Here is a 16,624-nt window from a genome sequence, read left to right on the forward strand (position 1 = left end):
ATTTGAATGTACAATCTGTAGCTACATGTGTGATCCTGTAATTGGCTTTCCATCTCTTATTAATGTGGCATACTCTGTATAGATAGCTGTTGGATCTCCATAACATAAATAAATAAATAAATAAATAAATATCATAATGCATATCTTGCATAATGGTAACGTCTTACAAATTTAAATAAATAAGTTTTTGGCAAAAATTTCATTTCTGATACAAGCTTTTGTCGCTGACTGTCCTTTTCTTTCCACATGCAACTAATATTCATCGAGACAATTCTAAACCCGAAACACAGTTACTTTGCGTTATATCACAGAGTTCCTATGGTCACCTCCTGTCTCCATCATCAGATCAGCTCGATAATATTGCTTGGGAATCAACCACGTCTCTCATCTCCGCTTGAGTAGAAGACAGCTTATGACTCCGCGATTTCAAGGGTAATTCAATTCTATGACCAGTGCAATGACTCATTTTCCTCGGTCGCGTGTACTTTGAAAGTAAAAAGTGTACAATCCACTTTGAGCACATATTGCATTGAAATCTCAAAAATGTGCAACCCATACCGAGCACACAATTTGTCATGTCTGCCGTACTAATATCATCACTTGTTAACTGACCAAAAGTGGATCTTACATCCTTGCTTTAAGATTTAGAATGGCCTAACTATATCGATGATGGTGGCTCCATCTTTCATCGTGGCATTTAAGCGATTAATGGCGTTACGATCTGATATAACAAGTAACTAATTGTTTCATGACTGACCTACATATTGTATTTATTAATAATTTTGAAGTTATTTTTAATGCTAAGCGACTAGAGTGCGGCTAAAGCAAGAAATAAACACGAACTGGACCATTAAAGTAGGTACCTAATTAACTAGAAAGGTGTCACGTCCATAAATATTCAGAAAATATCAATTACATAGGTAGTTAGTTATCTTTACAGATATTTTGAGTTAAAAAATACATTCACTAATATGTAATATAGTTGGGAAGTTAATAGGTAAGTAAAAGCTCTCAAACGACAATAGCCAAATGATACGAAATTAATAAACCTAAACAAACCAGTTATTAAATAAAAACTCTCATCACTTAACAAAACAAATTTGCATCCATTTTGCAACCAGTCTGGGTCTGAGCTGAGGTCAATCTCCTTGTATTTAGGCACTCTTTTTTACACAATACGTTCATTGCAAAAGCAAACTTGCCCTTTGGCGATAAAGTTCAAAGTTGGATACAATGCCAAACCTAGATATGACGCAAAGAGTAATGTTAGTGTCAGTCGAACTGGCAATCGAGGCCGCGGGGTCAGGCATGACTGTCATTATGTCATCGGGGTTGACAGGCTTCAAAACTATTACTGTCATCGCTGTTATGGTAAAGTAATTGTTTGATAAGTGTTTGTCAGGGAAGGTTAATAGTTTGATAACATAGATTTTTACAACAGTTTTATAACTTCGCGACTGTGACATCATGGAATGACTGTCAATATATCACCCATGTTGACAGGCCTGAACTAGCTATCAATAGTTTTCATGTTAACGAGGATATCGCCGTTCGATTTATCGAGGTTCCACTGTATTAATATTTAATATCTTAATGATTACAAAGTTTATCTGTATGGAAAAGATTAAACGATAAGAACGTAAACCTGCCTTGATCTTTGTATTACTTTATATGTATGATTTGGTAGGGACTAGTTTTATATTAGTAATAAAGGAAGTGATACTTTATGTATTTAGTTCCTGGTTAAATAATATTAAAAATTTTACCTACTTGGACGTGTTGGAACGCAAACACTACATATCACATATACATATCTACGAAGGTATAAAACCTTTAAATAGGTATTCACAAATCACCAGACAACTTACTTGAAAGTCTCAAGTTGGGACAAAAAACTTTTTGTATGAACCACTTGTTTGTCTGTATCCCTTCAAAGTTCAAACCTTTCAACTTGAGCAGGTATAAAATACGTCCACACGAATGATTAAGCCGACTCAACTGCGATTCTGCACTGCTATTGTGAAATAATTGCTGTGTAAAAATGCTGGTTATTCCTCCAAACCGGCGACGTTTATATGTAATAACAATAACAGAATATCTGACCATTGGTCGACTGTTTGTCGTTGGGATAAGATCCATAATTGGTCAATTAGCTGTATTAATGATGGTATGACGCGTTATCAAGGTTAATAATGTCGGCGTAAACAATCGTTCATACTATTTTAAATAACAAAATATATGTTGAAACGTGTGGTGAATGGTAAAAATACATGTGGTGTGATGCCACCTGTAAGTAGCATAACATGTTTATTTGCACAACATGCCACGCCATTATCTAAGTAGATAGATAAGAACAGGTATGATTTAATGCGTACTATTTAAAAAACACTACATTATAAACACAAAAAATATTGTTTATACATCTACGCCGGTATAAAATAACAACGCACATTACATTATAGATAGATGAACTTCGTAATATTCAAAAGTAAAGTAAACAAATCAAACAAATGAACACCACTATTGGGTTATGGTCACTGAAACTTGTATGTTCGTCAGCTTCATTAAAGAAAAGCCTATGAGTATCAGTGAACCAATCATCAATGAATCGGGCTGACACATAAATCCAAGCATTAATGTATTCCTGAATTCCTCTTTAACCCCTTGGACCCGATATCTGGTCAGCATTGACAATCGAAATGCCGTTCTGTTCTCCTCACATCATTCAACAAACAATCCTTCACGACACAACAACAACAAAAGACGCAAATGACTCACTATTTCAAATCCTCAATCAATCCAAAACAACAATCCAGTTTAAGCACAAGAACACGCGTGTTCCACACTAATCCATAAAACTACAAATAACATATACAAGATTTGTAGTATACAAATCGATAAGAAAACTCACAGCACACAATCACTGGCCAAGGCCGTCATGCGTAATCACTAATCAGCTAGTTATAAGCACGCACGTCCGCGCGCGACGGCGTATGCAGTACAATTGGAGGAAGTACCTGATCTTTCCTTGAGGCTGCGCGCGCGCCGGCTTACACCCCACCGCCGCGTCTGCAACGGATAATCAAGTTATCTTTCTGGTGGACAAAAGCACTGTGTTGTTAGCTGTATACAATGGGATAGATTCGTAGGTTTGGGCATAAGCCTAATGTCTTACAAGAGCTTAATATCATCATTTGGAGATACAGTAGGGCTAATAGGACAGAAAAATAAAAACTCGTAAAGAAAGAAAAAAAAACTGTGGTCATTTGGTCCATTATTCTACATTTTCAATATTAATAGGCAGTTTATATCAAACTACTTTGGCGTAAACTAAATGCAACCCACTGATTGAAGTTATTTTTGCCAGGCATTTGAAAGTTATATCTATACTATTCAGTAGAAATACTTGACGTATTTCTGTCCGGTTTTTATTTGTCCAAATGGTCTGTCTATCTATAGTATCGTTTAACTTAACTAACCTTGACTACTATTTTTCCTCCGACCTTCGAGTCAATAGAATGTTAAATAACTATGTATAACGGTTTTAAAATAACCCATACATAAGTGCAAACTAGTATTGTAAGGAATTAAGGATCAATATGTCGAAGCTTAAGATCTTTTTGGGGACTGATACTGATTTTTCCTAGATATATAGTTTTAGAGCAGACTCCGTCATTTTCAATGTTTACATACACGGTTTAGTTAGATAGTATCTGAACTTTTCAATTGCGATAATATTTTATTACTCCTCTTTAAATTTTTATTTAAGACGGAGATTAATAATGAGACAAAAATACATCTACTTGACTCAAATGAACTGAAAAAATTTTAGCCTTTTTTTACACGTAGGTACTCTCGTAAAACTAATTCCATTTCTTCCATTCCAAGACTCAAATTCCTATTACTACATATGTAAACTTCATTCTTCTCTTTTCCAGAAAACATTAAGACTGTTATAATATAAGACACCAGACCAGAGTAAACAGGTATCGTGAGCATGAAAACGTGAGCACACGACTCCGTAGTATTACCACAGAATAAATAATAGTACTAGGTACAGAAGACTCACTCTCTAACAAAACGCGTCTGTTACGATCAGCACAGATATGGCCGCTAGGTGGCCGCCGTTAGCGGTTTTATTAAAATGATTTTTTGTATAAATCTATCGATTCACAAAATTCCTGACATTTTCGTGTTCCCTCCCCATTCCTGACAAAATTCCTGACATCTGGTAACCCTAGCCACGCCTGGTATAACATCAATGCCGTGAACGTTCCCACTGTGACTGCAATCGCTGTTGCATTAGACTTAGACCGGCTGGCGGCGTGTTGTAATCTGTGTGGGTTATAAAACTACTGATGCTATCCGAAAACCAAGTGTGGGGTAAATGGTTTCGATATATCTTGTTCCGATTGCGTAGATCAAAAGGATTCAATTGTATGAAATTAGGAATTATTCAGATACTTCCATGAAACGAGTTACGAGTTTTTATTTATTATCATAGAAATGGGTGCCTTTCATCCCTTAGTTAACAATCTACTATTGTGCGATAAGACATGATGCAAAACTTTTTGTACTTATAAACGCAACGCAATATACATAATACTAATAGTACCAATAAAAGTTACCGAGTTTAGGTACCTACGAGTACTTACATTTGATCCAAGTTGTATACATATTTGCAAATGCCTTGATGTGAAAATTTAATAAATATTTTTGCTTGATTCGAGAAAATACGTTAAAGCTTAATATTAATAGAAGTGTCAGATACAATATGCTCATCTAACATGTCCCATCGTGGAAACGTTGCATAACTTATTGCAGTACGAACCTAATGGTCTCTTCTATTCTTAACTTCCTCCCGCCGATTGTGAGCGACTGATGGCTGGCTGTGGTGCAACAGTAATATGCATTTCCTGTTTAGCCGACGACCTTGCAGGATAAACTACTAATTATTGATTCAAGTTTGAAGAACCTGATTATAACTATCGGTGATCGACCGAGTACCGAGTGGTCTTAGGGTAGGTAAACAACTATTCCTTATGTTTGTTGTTCAAATATTCATGAAATTTGGCAGGAGCGCAAAAAATAACAGTTTTTAATTACGAATATCAAAAAGATGGATGACCTTGAATGCCTTGAGATTAAGGATGTAGGGGATCAACACGGAAGAATGTATGGCGAGGTAGAGACCTCGAGATACATTCGGCCGAACCCATTTGATTGCCATTTGTTTTGTTTCTAATACTAATCGTAATAAAATATGCATAATACAATTGTACAGTCCGCTGCTGGAAACAGATTTGATTCACATGACCAACCGTGCACTGTCCACAACCATCACTGTTGTCCCCTGAGATATTAAATATTGACCATTCTATCGTAACTTTAAGTAATCATATTTTCTTTCAATTAAGATAAAAGCTACTAATTATAATACGTAATCTTTTTGTTCACTTATTAGACACTGCAATTATACGAATCGGGGTTAGCGTAATAAGGCAGTAACGGCGGGGGTACAATGATATAATGTTTAATTGAATGCATGAAACTAGACAAGTAAACTAGGCGATAGTATAAATTTACTACCGCAACTCTTTAAAAATACTAGACTTATACCGACCGGGATATGAACCGTGATTACCAAGTATTGTTTTCGAGCTCTCGATATTCAGACGCAGTTACATGTGAGTGTGATACAGTTAATATCAGGAGCTCGAAAACAATACAAAAGGTAATCTAATCACGGTTCACATCCCGGTCGATATAAGTCTAGTGAAACTAACCGTGAATCATTCAAATCTTTAAAAATCAGCAAGCAACAGACGGGGTTATCAAAATGTTCAAGACAGTGAAAAACATTCCTTAACCCTTAAGTCCATAACGGCAACATACTTGCCATCATGATTAAAACAAAAACGCATCTCTACAATTAGAATTACGGTTCGAAATCGAATGACTATAGAAAGGAATGTCAAATGGTTTAAGGGTTAATAACCTGGATGCTGTACTAAGGTTAATTTGTGACTCGGTTTTTCATGTGATTCGAGTAATTGCTTGCCAAATATACCTATTGACATGTCTAAATTATATGTTTGATGTTTAAGAAACTCCCTTTTCAGCTTCTCTACTATTTTTCTCTTTCTAGTGTTTTTCCATTTATTTGGAACCGTCTCTAAACGATTTTATTCCCAATTTCTGTCATAAAATTGGAACCATTACTCGAAAACAATAATTCGAATGTGTTCATTTCATATTATATCACATCAATCGAATAATCAATATACCGCTCCGTATAGTTGTACAATTTTAAATGGGGCACACAAGTTACGTAAAGCTACTGGAATCAGTATCAGTTCCTGACACGCCTTATTCGATATGTGGTTTACCGGTCAAAACAACCTAGAAAGTTCTTCAGTACACGCGCGCCAGGGAAACGTAATACTGATAGAAAAAGCCGTCTAGGTTTTCCGCGACACAGAAGTTCGCAAATTGCGGGCATCTTTCTCTGTTACTCCAATCAAGGTGTACGGAGAGTAACAGAGAACGATGTCGGCAATTTGTGAACTTCGGTATAGCGCGGTAGGCCCTCGGATTCTTCGCAAGCGAAATTAGCCTTAAACTAGACGAGATAGGGTGTGAAATGGCTTGGTGCTAGTGCTACGGACTTACATGATGAAAACATTTCGACGGAAGCGTTGTGGAATTGAGTGGTAATGCAGTCGGGTTCTTATGGAATTTGCTGTGATACGAAAGGGAAACTTAGCATGGTATATATTTCCATGAATTTCTTGATCTGATGTATATGGAAGTAGGAATAGGTACTAACAGCAAAACACTGATTATAGAGTTCATCGACAGATCATCATATGACATTGCAATAGGGTTTACGAATAATCGGGTAACCGTGTGTACGAAAGGAAGAAAAAAAGGAGTGGTAGTGGTAAAGCACCACAGAAGGACCAGACTCTATATATTTTTTAAATGTTAAATAATGCGTCGCATTTTCTAATCCCAATTTGCCAATAAATACTGGTAATTTGACACATTCAACACATCTTTCGCATATTTCCGGCGAATAATACCCTAGGATAAATAAACAGGACATAAAATGCTTCAAAGGCAAGACTTTGTCAGGTTAACGTCTAAATTCAGGCAGTCGTAGTCAGTACTGTTACATAAGGGTCAATAAAGAGACATTACACGCCGAAGGGCCCATTAAATCGGGTAGGATTGTGCAGGGACAGGGACTACCACCTACAGACTCCGTTTGGGTTCGACACAGTTGGTCTTTTACATTTTTTTATCTGTATTGGAAGCCTTTGACTAGAAGGCCATATCGGCTCCGGCGTCAGCGTCTACTTATAAATTACTTCCGCACGAACCTCACTACTACACCACTGCGTATCTACTGAATAGCTCATATTTATTCCTAACTCCATTTTAGTTAATATTTGTAATTTACGTGAGTAGAAGCAATAGAAACGGGCGCGATCACGCTAGGGAAATAAGCGGTCGCGCTGTCATGCTATTACATTTCGTCTATACTATGTCTGCACAGACTTATCAGTGCAAAATGTAAATGTATGGCTGCGACACACATGACGTATCACTTAACGGGTAGACTTATCTATCGTAGACACTTATGTTTATCTATAGACCCTAATATATACCTATAGTAGTCATCTTCTTTGGCGTTTAACTCATGAATGGTCATCATATCAGCGTTTGGTGACAAGCTTCTCAACACGTCGGTTTCGGCAGGTATAATGCATAATAATCATATTTTGTCCGAAGGTTCGGTTTCGGCAGAAACTTTAGGAAAACCGAACATTCGGTTTCGGCGAATAACGGGTTTCGGTCGGGCACTAATATTTATATTGCATCTAGTAAGTTAGTGATCTGTAGGTTTGCCCTAGGGTTGCACATGGCGATGTCATCGGAGGTGAGCGGGTTGCACTTCCGCGCTGGGCTTGTCGCAACTCGCAATGCAACTATGATTGGTAAGGAATGCAGGGCTCACATCGCCATAGTACAAGTTTATGGAGTAACGATTATTATTGTGAATTAGGACCGTGAGACCGTAGGAACGATGTCCGACAAGACTACCAGGCAATAATGATACTTATATTGGAGTTTTCTTCCTGACCTAAAGATGAAAATAACACCCTTCCATCAAACAAGGTCATCATTAATCGACTACCGATAATGGAAATAGGTATTTTCTGAGATCTTGAACCAGATTATATACGCATTTTATCTAATTTATTACAAATGCTGGAATGATTTGATACCTTTGACAAGTTGCATGGCAAAATAAAATACACACGTATCCAAAATTAGAATAAAATAAAAATTAAACTACTGATTATGTTGCCCAGTGTCCTATCCACGTAGATAATTTGACGCTGCAGTGCTGCGGTGTCAAGATGAATTCAAGCTCCGACTGTTTCCGCGACCCACATTATCCAACTGTTATGAGCAGTTTGATAAATCCTTCCCCGACCTTTATCTTAAGTATTATACGCTGCAGTGCTGCAGTATCAAGCTCAGCTCACGGCTCTGTGCAGTTTCCGTAACCCACTTTAAGCAAACCTATGAGCCCTCTCAACCTTTACCCGACTGCCAATAGTCGTAGTATCTCAAATCTAGCCGCACTACTTTCTCTTTCGCGTCCCACATCGGCGACCGATCATTCCACTTTGCCGGCGCTTGCATCACGGTTATGTCATCGGAATTTTGTATGGACAGCCAGTTTGGTACCGATTTGATGATCTGAAGGACGTATCAAGGCTGTTGCAATTTAGGATTATGACTTTGCGGGAGATATTGAATAATTTTCGGATTCTCGCTCTGAAGGAGGCGATGTTATTATTCAGGATTATATATAATTCTTTCCTCTATATATGATTGACCAATACAACTTTTTGAGACTATTTTTTTCTTAGATGTATTCTTGAAAATCTTGCACTACAACTTCACCCAAATTGTGTTAAAAATTGTTTACATGCAACAAAATCCCCTCAAGTGTAATTGCATGATTTTGACTGTACAGTTCGTCGTGAATACATAAGCCATCTCGTACCAATTTAACGACGCATTGAAGGACTTGTGTGGCAATTGGAAAGGCGTCTAGCCTTATTGCGACAGGGACGGGGCTTTGTCGGATCACGATTAGGGACCGAATGTCTGTCTTGCTAATAGCTATAGTTAGGGGCCTAGTGACAATTGTTATAAAATGCCGATCGAAAATGTATGGAAATTGACGATAAACGCTAGATGGGCTAGCAGAGAGGACGATGTAGTGTTTAGTGCTGCATCTTTTACATAGATTAATAGACAATATTTGGGAGACCGAGCTTTGCACGGAAAATATATAAAAACTCAAAAATTCGCGTTTTCCTGAGAGAAGAGCTAGCTAAAATATTATCGCCCCCGAAAATCGAAAACCCCCATATAGCAAATTTTATGGAAATCGTTAGAGCTGTTTCCGAGGTCCCCGAAATATGTATATAAATAAATAAACAAGAATTGCTCGTTTAAATGTATTAGATAGACACCATACCGGACTAGTGTTATTATTGGCTATGTGTGAAGTGATTGGTGGGAGAAATACAAACAAAGCGCGTCGTGGGAAAATATTGAACTTTGATACATCGTCATACAATTCGACAACTGTCAACTGTTAGATAACAAATGTATTCCATACCATACTCGTCAGAGCAGCGCCGCAGTCATGCATAAAGCAAACAGGTGCCCTAAATTTTGATCTATGAGTTTGAAGAAGTCATGCACAATGCGAATAGGTGACTTAAATTTCTCTGTCTGAATTTAAAAACTAATTACAAAATTACAACGTTAATGCGTCTATAATTCGGCTGCATCAAATTGATTGACTTTACACACCGAACGTTGTGAATACATAAGCCGTCTTGTACCAATTTCACTACACCATCCAAGGACTTGTGTGGCAATTTGAAAGGCGTCTGGCCTTTTTTAAAGGAGATTGTCGAATCACAACTGGGAAGCGAATGTGTCTCATCATTCCATGTGTTTACCCGGAATGTTTGTGACGGTATGTTTGTCAGAGTTTTCAAAATTACGAAATTTCTACAAGGAAAAAATTACGTAAATACTTAATTTTTTCCTTGTAAATATTCGTAAATACGAATATTTTTTATAGGGATCGACATTTCCCATAGGTATTCAAAACGAAAGTTTCCTTTTTTTTCTGTGAAATCACGCAATTTTAAACTAACGTCACCCATACAACCATTTCCAGTCGCCGTTACGACGCGGTGTAGACACATCTTGTGTCGACACCGTCTGTTTCGGTCACAATTCCAGTCGCAGAGTCGTCGCCGTGTCGACACAGTTACCAGAAATGGGGAAGGGTCGACACATGACACAAAGTGACATAAAGTGTGGTCGCCGTGTGCACACATTGTTTCGGGTTTGCGACTACTTTATGCCAAAATCATTCGTTCATTCGTTCATTTCGTTCCTGTCAAATGGAAACTGTCAGATGGAAAAATAGTTAAATAAAAATAAGTGACATTAATACGCCATCTCTAAAACGGATTACAAGACGTAAATTATATATTGTTTGCATTTATATTACAATAGGACTTAAATTATTATGGGGAATTAAACTGCTCGAGTGATTTGATAAACTAAGTGTAATATAATCAACGCGCCGCCACATTGTTTTAGTTTAGCCGGAAATGAAATTGTTTACTTCTCAGTGCTTGTGTTCATAAATATATTATTTGATGCATTTTTAGTACTTCGATGCGTATACTATACTTAAATAACAGAAATAACGCTTTACATACTACGAAACTTGTTAATTACGATGTATAAATATGGTTTAAGGCTGAGAAATATTGCAGTCACAAAGTAGTCGCAAATGTTTCGACTTTGTGTCGACTCTGTGTAGACACATGACACGCGCTGTCAAAAGTAATAACAAAGTTACTGGATTTGCAAAATGGCTCCTTGTGTTCATTTGTTTTCAGATATTCTCAAAGTGTAAAAATGACGTGGTCAGAGATGGGACTTAATAGATTAACTGTTTATTCGACTAATTAATGGAATAAAAAAAGTTTATCCTCAAATTTTAATCACGATTAGTTTAGTCGACCTAACATAGATTGAAATTGAATTAATCTGAACATTAATCGAATAAATTATCGATTAAATCTCGGTTGGAAGTTGACAGGGGGCCATTTTTGTACGTAAAAATAATAGAAATGTCTTGCATGCAGATGGTAGCCAAACACTTTTTCATAAAAGTCGAGATGGGTGTCGATTTATAGTTTTAGGCAGTGCCGATTTCGAAACTGATGACCATTTTGGAATCCAAAATGGCGGCCATGCACTGTGTCATAAAAGTCGTCATGGATGTCGTTTTATAAGTTTTAGGGGTCCCCAATTTTGAAAATGATGACCATTTTGGAATCCAAAATGGCGGCCATGCACTATGCCATAAAAGTCGTCAGGGGTGTCGTTTTATAGGTTTTAGGAGGCGCAGATTTCAAAAATGATGACCATTTTGGATTCCAAGATGGCGGCCATGCACTATGTCATAAAAGTCGTCATGGATGTCGTTTTATAGGTTTTAGGGGGCCCCGATTTAGAAAATGATGACCATTTTGAAATCCAAAATTGCGGCCATGCACTATGTAATGAAAGTCGTCATGGGTGTCGTTTTATAGGTTTTGGGGGGCGCAGATTTAGAAAATGATGACCATTTTGGATTCCAAAATGGTGGCCATGCACTATGTCATAAAAGTCGTCATGGGTGTCGTTTTATAGGTTTTAAGGGGCGCAGATTTCGAAAACGATGACGAATTTGGATTCCAAGATGGCGGCCATGCGCTATGTCATAAAAGTCGTCATGGATGTCGTTTTATAGGTTTTAGGGGGCCCCGCTTTCGAAAATGATGACCATTTTGGAATCCAGAATGGCGGCCATGCACTATATGTCATAAAAGTCGTCATGGGTGTCGTTTTATAGGTTTTGGGGGGCGCAGATTTCGAAAAAGAAAACCATTTTCGATTCCAAAATGGCGGCCATGCACTATGTCATAAAAGTCGTCATGGATGTCGTTTTATGGGTTTTAGGGGGCCCCGATTTAGAAAATGATGACCATTTTGAAATCCAAAATGGCGGCCATGCACTATGTCATAAAAGTCGTCATGGGTGTCGTTTTATAGGTTTTGGGGGGCGCAGATTTCGAAAACGATAACCATTTTCGATTCCAAAATGGCGGCCATGCACTATGTCATAAAAGTCGTCATGGATGTCGTTTTATAGGTTTTGGGGGGCGCAGATTTAGAAAATGATGACCATTTTGGATTCCAAAATGGTGGCCATGCACTATGTCATAAAAGTCGTCATGGGTGTCGTTTTATAGGTTTTAGGGGGCGCAGATTTCGAAAACGATGACCATTTTGGATTCCAAGATGGCGGCCATGCACTATGTCATAAAAGTCGTCATGGATGTCGTTTTGTAGGTTTTAGGGGACGCAGATTTCGAAAATGATGGCCATTTTGGAATCCAAAATGGCGGCTACGCACTATGTCATAAAAGTTGTCATGGGTGTCGTTTTATAGGTTTTAGGGGGCCCTGATTTCGAAAATGATGACCATTTTGGAATCCAAAATGGCGGCCATGCAGTATGTCATAAAAGTCGTCATGGGTGTCGTTTTATAGGTTTTAGGGGGCGCAGATTTCGAAAACGATGACCATTTTGGATTCCAAGATGGCGGCCATGCACTATGTCATAAAAGTCGTCATGGATGTCGTTTTATAAGTTTTAGGGGTCCCCAATTTTGAAAATGATGACCATTTTGGAATCCAAAATGGCGGCCATGCACTATGCCATAAAAGTCGTCAGGGGTGTCGTTTTATAGGTTTTAGGAGGCGCAGATTTCAAAAATGATGACCATTTTGGATTCCAAGATGGCGGCCATGCACTATGTCATAAAAGTCGTCATGGATGTCGTTTTATAGGTTTTAGGGGGCCCCGATTTAGAAAATGATGACCATTTTGAAATCCAAAATTGCGGCCATGCACTATGTAATGAAAGTCGTCATGGGTGTCGTTTTATAGGTTTTGGGGGGCGCAGATTTAGAAAATGATGACCATTTTGGATTCCAAAATGGTGGCCATGCACTATGTCATAAAAGTCGTCATGGGTGTCGTTTTATAGGTTTTAAGGGGCGCAGATTTCGAAAACGATGACCATTTTGGATTCCAAGATGGCGGCCATGCGCTATGTCATAAAAGTCGTCATGGATGTCGTTTTATAGGTTTTAGGGGGCCCCGCTTTCGAAAATGATGACCATTTTGGAATCCAGAATGGCGGCCATGCACTATATGTCATAAAAGTCGTCATGGGTGTCGTTTTATAGGTTTTGGGGGGCGCAGATTTCGAAAACGAAAACCATTTTCGATTCCAAAATGGCGGCCATGCACTATGTCATAAAAGTCGTCATGGATGTCGTTTTATGGGTTTTAGGGGGCCCCGATTTAGAAAATGATGACCATTTTGAAATCCAAAATGGCGGCCATGCACTATGTCATAAAAGTCGTCATGGGTGTCGTTTTATAGGTTTTGGGGGGCGCAGATTTCGAAAACGGTAACCATTTTCGATTCCAAAATGGCGGCCATGCACTATGTCATAAAAGTCGTCATGGATGTCGTTTTATAGGTTTTGGGGGGCGCAGATTTAGAAAATGATGACCATTTTGGATTCCAAAATGGTGGCCATGCACTATGTCATAAAAGTCGTCATGGGTGTCGTTTTATAGGTTTTAGGGGGCGCAGATTTCGAAAACGATGACCATTTTGGATTCCAAAATAGCGGCCATGCACTATGTTATAAAAGTCGTCATGGATGTCGTTTTATAGGTTTTAGGGGGCCCCGCTTTCGAAAATGATGACCATTTTGGAATCCAGAATGGCGGCCATGCACTATGTCATGAAAGTTGTCATGGGTGTCGTTTTATAGGTTTTGGGGGGCGCAGATTTCGAAAACGATAACCATTTTCGATTCCAAAATGGCGGCCATGCACTATGTCATAAAAGTCGTCATGGGTGTCGTTTTATAGGTTTTAGGGGGCGCAGATTTCGAAAACGATGACCATTTTGGATTCCAAGATGGCGGCCATGCACTATGTCATAAAAGTCGTCATGGATGTCGTTTTATAAGTTTTAGGGGTCCCCAATTTTGAAAATGATGACCATTTTGGAATCCAAAATGGCGGCCATGCACTATGCCATAAAAGTCGTCAGGGGTGTCGTTTTATAGGTTTTAGGAGGCGCAGATTTCAAAAATGATGACCATTTTGGATTCCAAGATGGCGGCCATGCACTATGTCATAAAAGTCGTCATGGATGTCGTTTTATAGGTTTTAGGGGGCCCCGATTTAGAAAATGATGACCATTTTAAAATCCAAAATTGCGGCCATGCACTATGTAATGAAAGTCGTCATGGGTGTCGTTTTATAGGTTTTGGGGGGCGCAGATTTAGAAAATGATGACCATTTTGGATTCCAAAATGGTGGCCATGCACTATGTCATAAAAGTCGTCATGGGTGTCGTTTTATAGGTTTTAAGGGGCGCAGATTTCGAAAACGATGACCAATTTGGATTCCAAGATGGCGGCCATGCGCTATGTCATAAAAGTCGTCATGGATGTCGTTTTATAGGTTTTAGGGGGCCCCGCTTTCGAAAATGATGACCATTTTGGAATCCAGAATGGCGGCCATGCACTATATGTCATAAAAGTCGTCATGGGTGTCGTTTTATAGGTTTTGGGGGGCGCAGATTTCGAAAACGAAAACCATTTTCGATTCCAAAATGGCGGCCATGCACTATGTCATAAAAGTCGTCATGGATGTCGTTTTATGGGTTTTAGGGGGCCCCGATTTAGAAAATGATGACCATTTTGAAATCCAAAATGGCGGCCATGCACTATGTCATAAAAGTCGTCATGGGTGTCGTTTTATAGGTTTTGGGGGGCGCAGATTTCGAAAACGATAACCATTTTCGATTCCAAAATGGCGGCCATGCACTATGTCATAAAAGTCGTCATGGATGTCGTTTTATAGGTTTTGGGGGGCGCAGATTTAGAAAATGATGACCATTTTGGATTCCAAAATGGTGGCCATGCACTATGTCATAAAAGTCGTCATGGGTGTCGTTTTATAGGTTTTAGGGGGCGCAGATTTCGAAAACGATGACCATTTTGGATTCCAAGATGGCGGCCATGCACTATGTCATAAAAGTCGTCATGGATGTCGTTTTGTAGGTTTTAGGGGACGCAGATTTCGAAAATGATGGCCATTTTGGAATCCAAAATGGCGGCTACGCACTATGTCATAAAAGTTGTCATGGGTGTCGTTTTATAGGTTTTAGGGGGCCCTGATTTCGAAAATGATGACCATTTTGGAATCCAAAATGGCGGCCATGCAGTATGTCATTAAAGTCGTCATGGCTGTCGTTTTATAGGTTTTAGGGAGCGCAGATTTCGAAAATAATAACTATTTTGGAATCGAAGATGGCGGCCATGCACTATGTTAAAAGTCGACATGGATGTCGTTTTGTTGGTCATGGTCATCATTTTCGAAATCTGCTCTTCCTAACACCTATACATCAACATCTATGACGGCTTATATGACAAAGTGCACGGCAGACATCTTGGAATCCAAAATGATCATCATTTTCGAATTCTGCACTCCCTAAAACCTATAAAAGGATATCCATGACGACTTTTATGACAAAGTGCACGGCACACATCTTGGATTCCAAACTGGTCATCATTTTCGAAATCGGCACTTCCTAAAACCTATAAAACGATATTCATGACGACTTTTATGACAAAATACGTAGCGGCCATCTTGGATTATAAAATGATCATCGTTTTCGAATTCTGCACTCTCTAAAACCTATAAATCGACATCCGTGACGACGCAAGTTATCTTTATTTTCAGATCTAACAAATTGCTACAGAATACAAAGGACAAAAAAAGAAGCGAGGAGGTAATGAAACAAGCAAAAATACAGATGATTCCTCGACGCAATTGGATGCTTCTTAAATTGTGTCCAGATTTTTTTGTCATAAAAGTTTTTTTTTTCACGTATTACTCTCACAAGTTCCGTGACATTTCGACCTTGTAATTTTTTAAGTAAATGTTTTTGTTTATCTGTGAGGATCTCACTAGAATAATATAATCAAGGTATGTTTATATTTGATGATTGAAATAGTAACGCAAAAAAATATATATATATATTTGTGTCTTATATTCCTGCCGAAGACTTTTATTTTTCCTTTTCCTTCTACACAAGTTTGGTCAAGTAATAAGAATTTAGGGCTCTCAATTTTATTTTGACTTCTACAACAGTAAAGCTACGAGGCCATGTTTGGTATCGTTTTCGTATAAATTCGCAGTACCAAATTTAGTTATGGTATCACATTGACACCATTCCAAAGTAAAAACATATAAACTTACTTTCTTTTAAACTCCTCTTCACGCTTAAACTGCTGAACAGTTTTAATTTAAATTTAGTACACATATATTTTGAGTCCCGAGACAGGACATAATAAGTTAT

The 16,624-nt window shown here is 38.3% G+C and overlaps 1 protein-coding gene and 1 long non-coding RNA gene across 2 annotated transcripts in view; both read right to left on the minus strand.

Annotated features, from left to right (window-relative positions):
* LOC134669561 (uncharacterized) overlaps positions 1-16,624 on the minus strand; it is a 475,395-nt gene that overhangs the window by 27,963 nt on the left and 430,808 nt on the right. The window lies entirely within an intron of this gene.
* LOC134669531 (uncharacterized) overlaps positions 1-16,624 on the minus strand; it is a 50,835-nt gene that overhangs the window by 27,963 nt on the left and 6,248 nt on the right. Inside the window, exon 4 of the mRNA XM_063527137.1 lies at positions 3,018-3,069. Within this exon, the coding sequence (XP_063383207.1) occupies positions 3,018-3,069 (52 nt within the window). The remainder of the gene's footprint in view (positions 1-3,017; positions 3,070-16,624) is intronic.

Source organism: Cydia fagiglandana, chromosome 1 (assembly GCF_963556715.1).
Source record: "Cydia fagiglandana chromosome 1, ilCydFagi1.1, whole genome shotgun sequence".
NCBI classification, from domain to species: domain Eukaryota; kingdom Metazoa; phylum Arthropoda; class Insecta; order Lepidoptera; family Tortricidae; genus Cydia; species Cydia fagiglandana.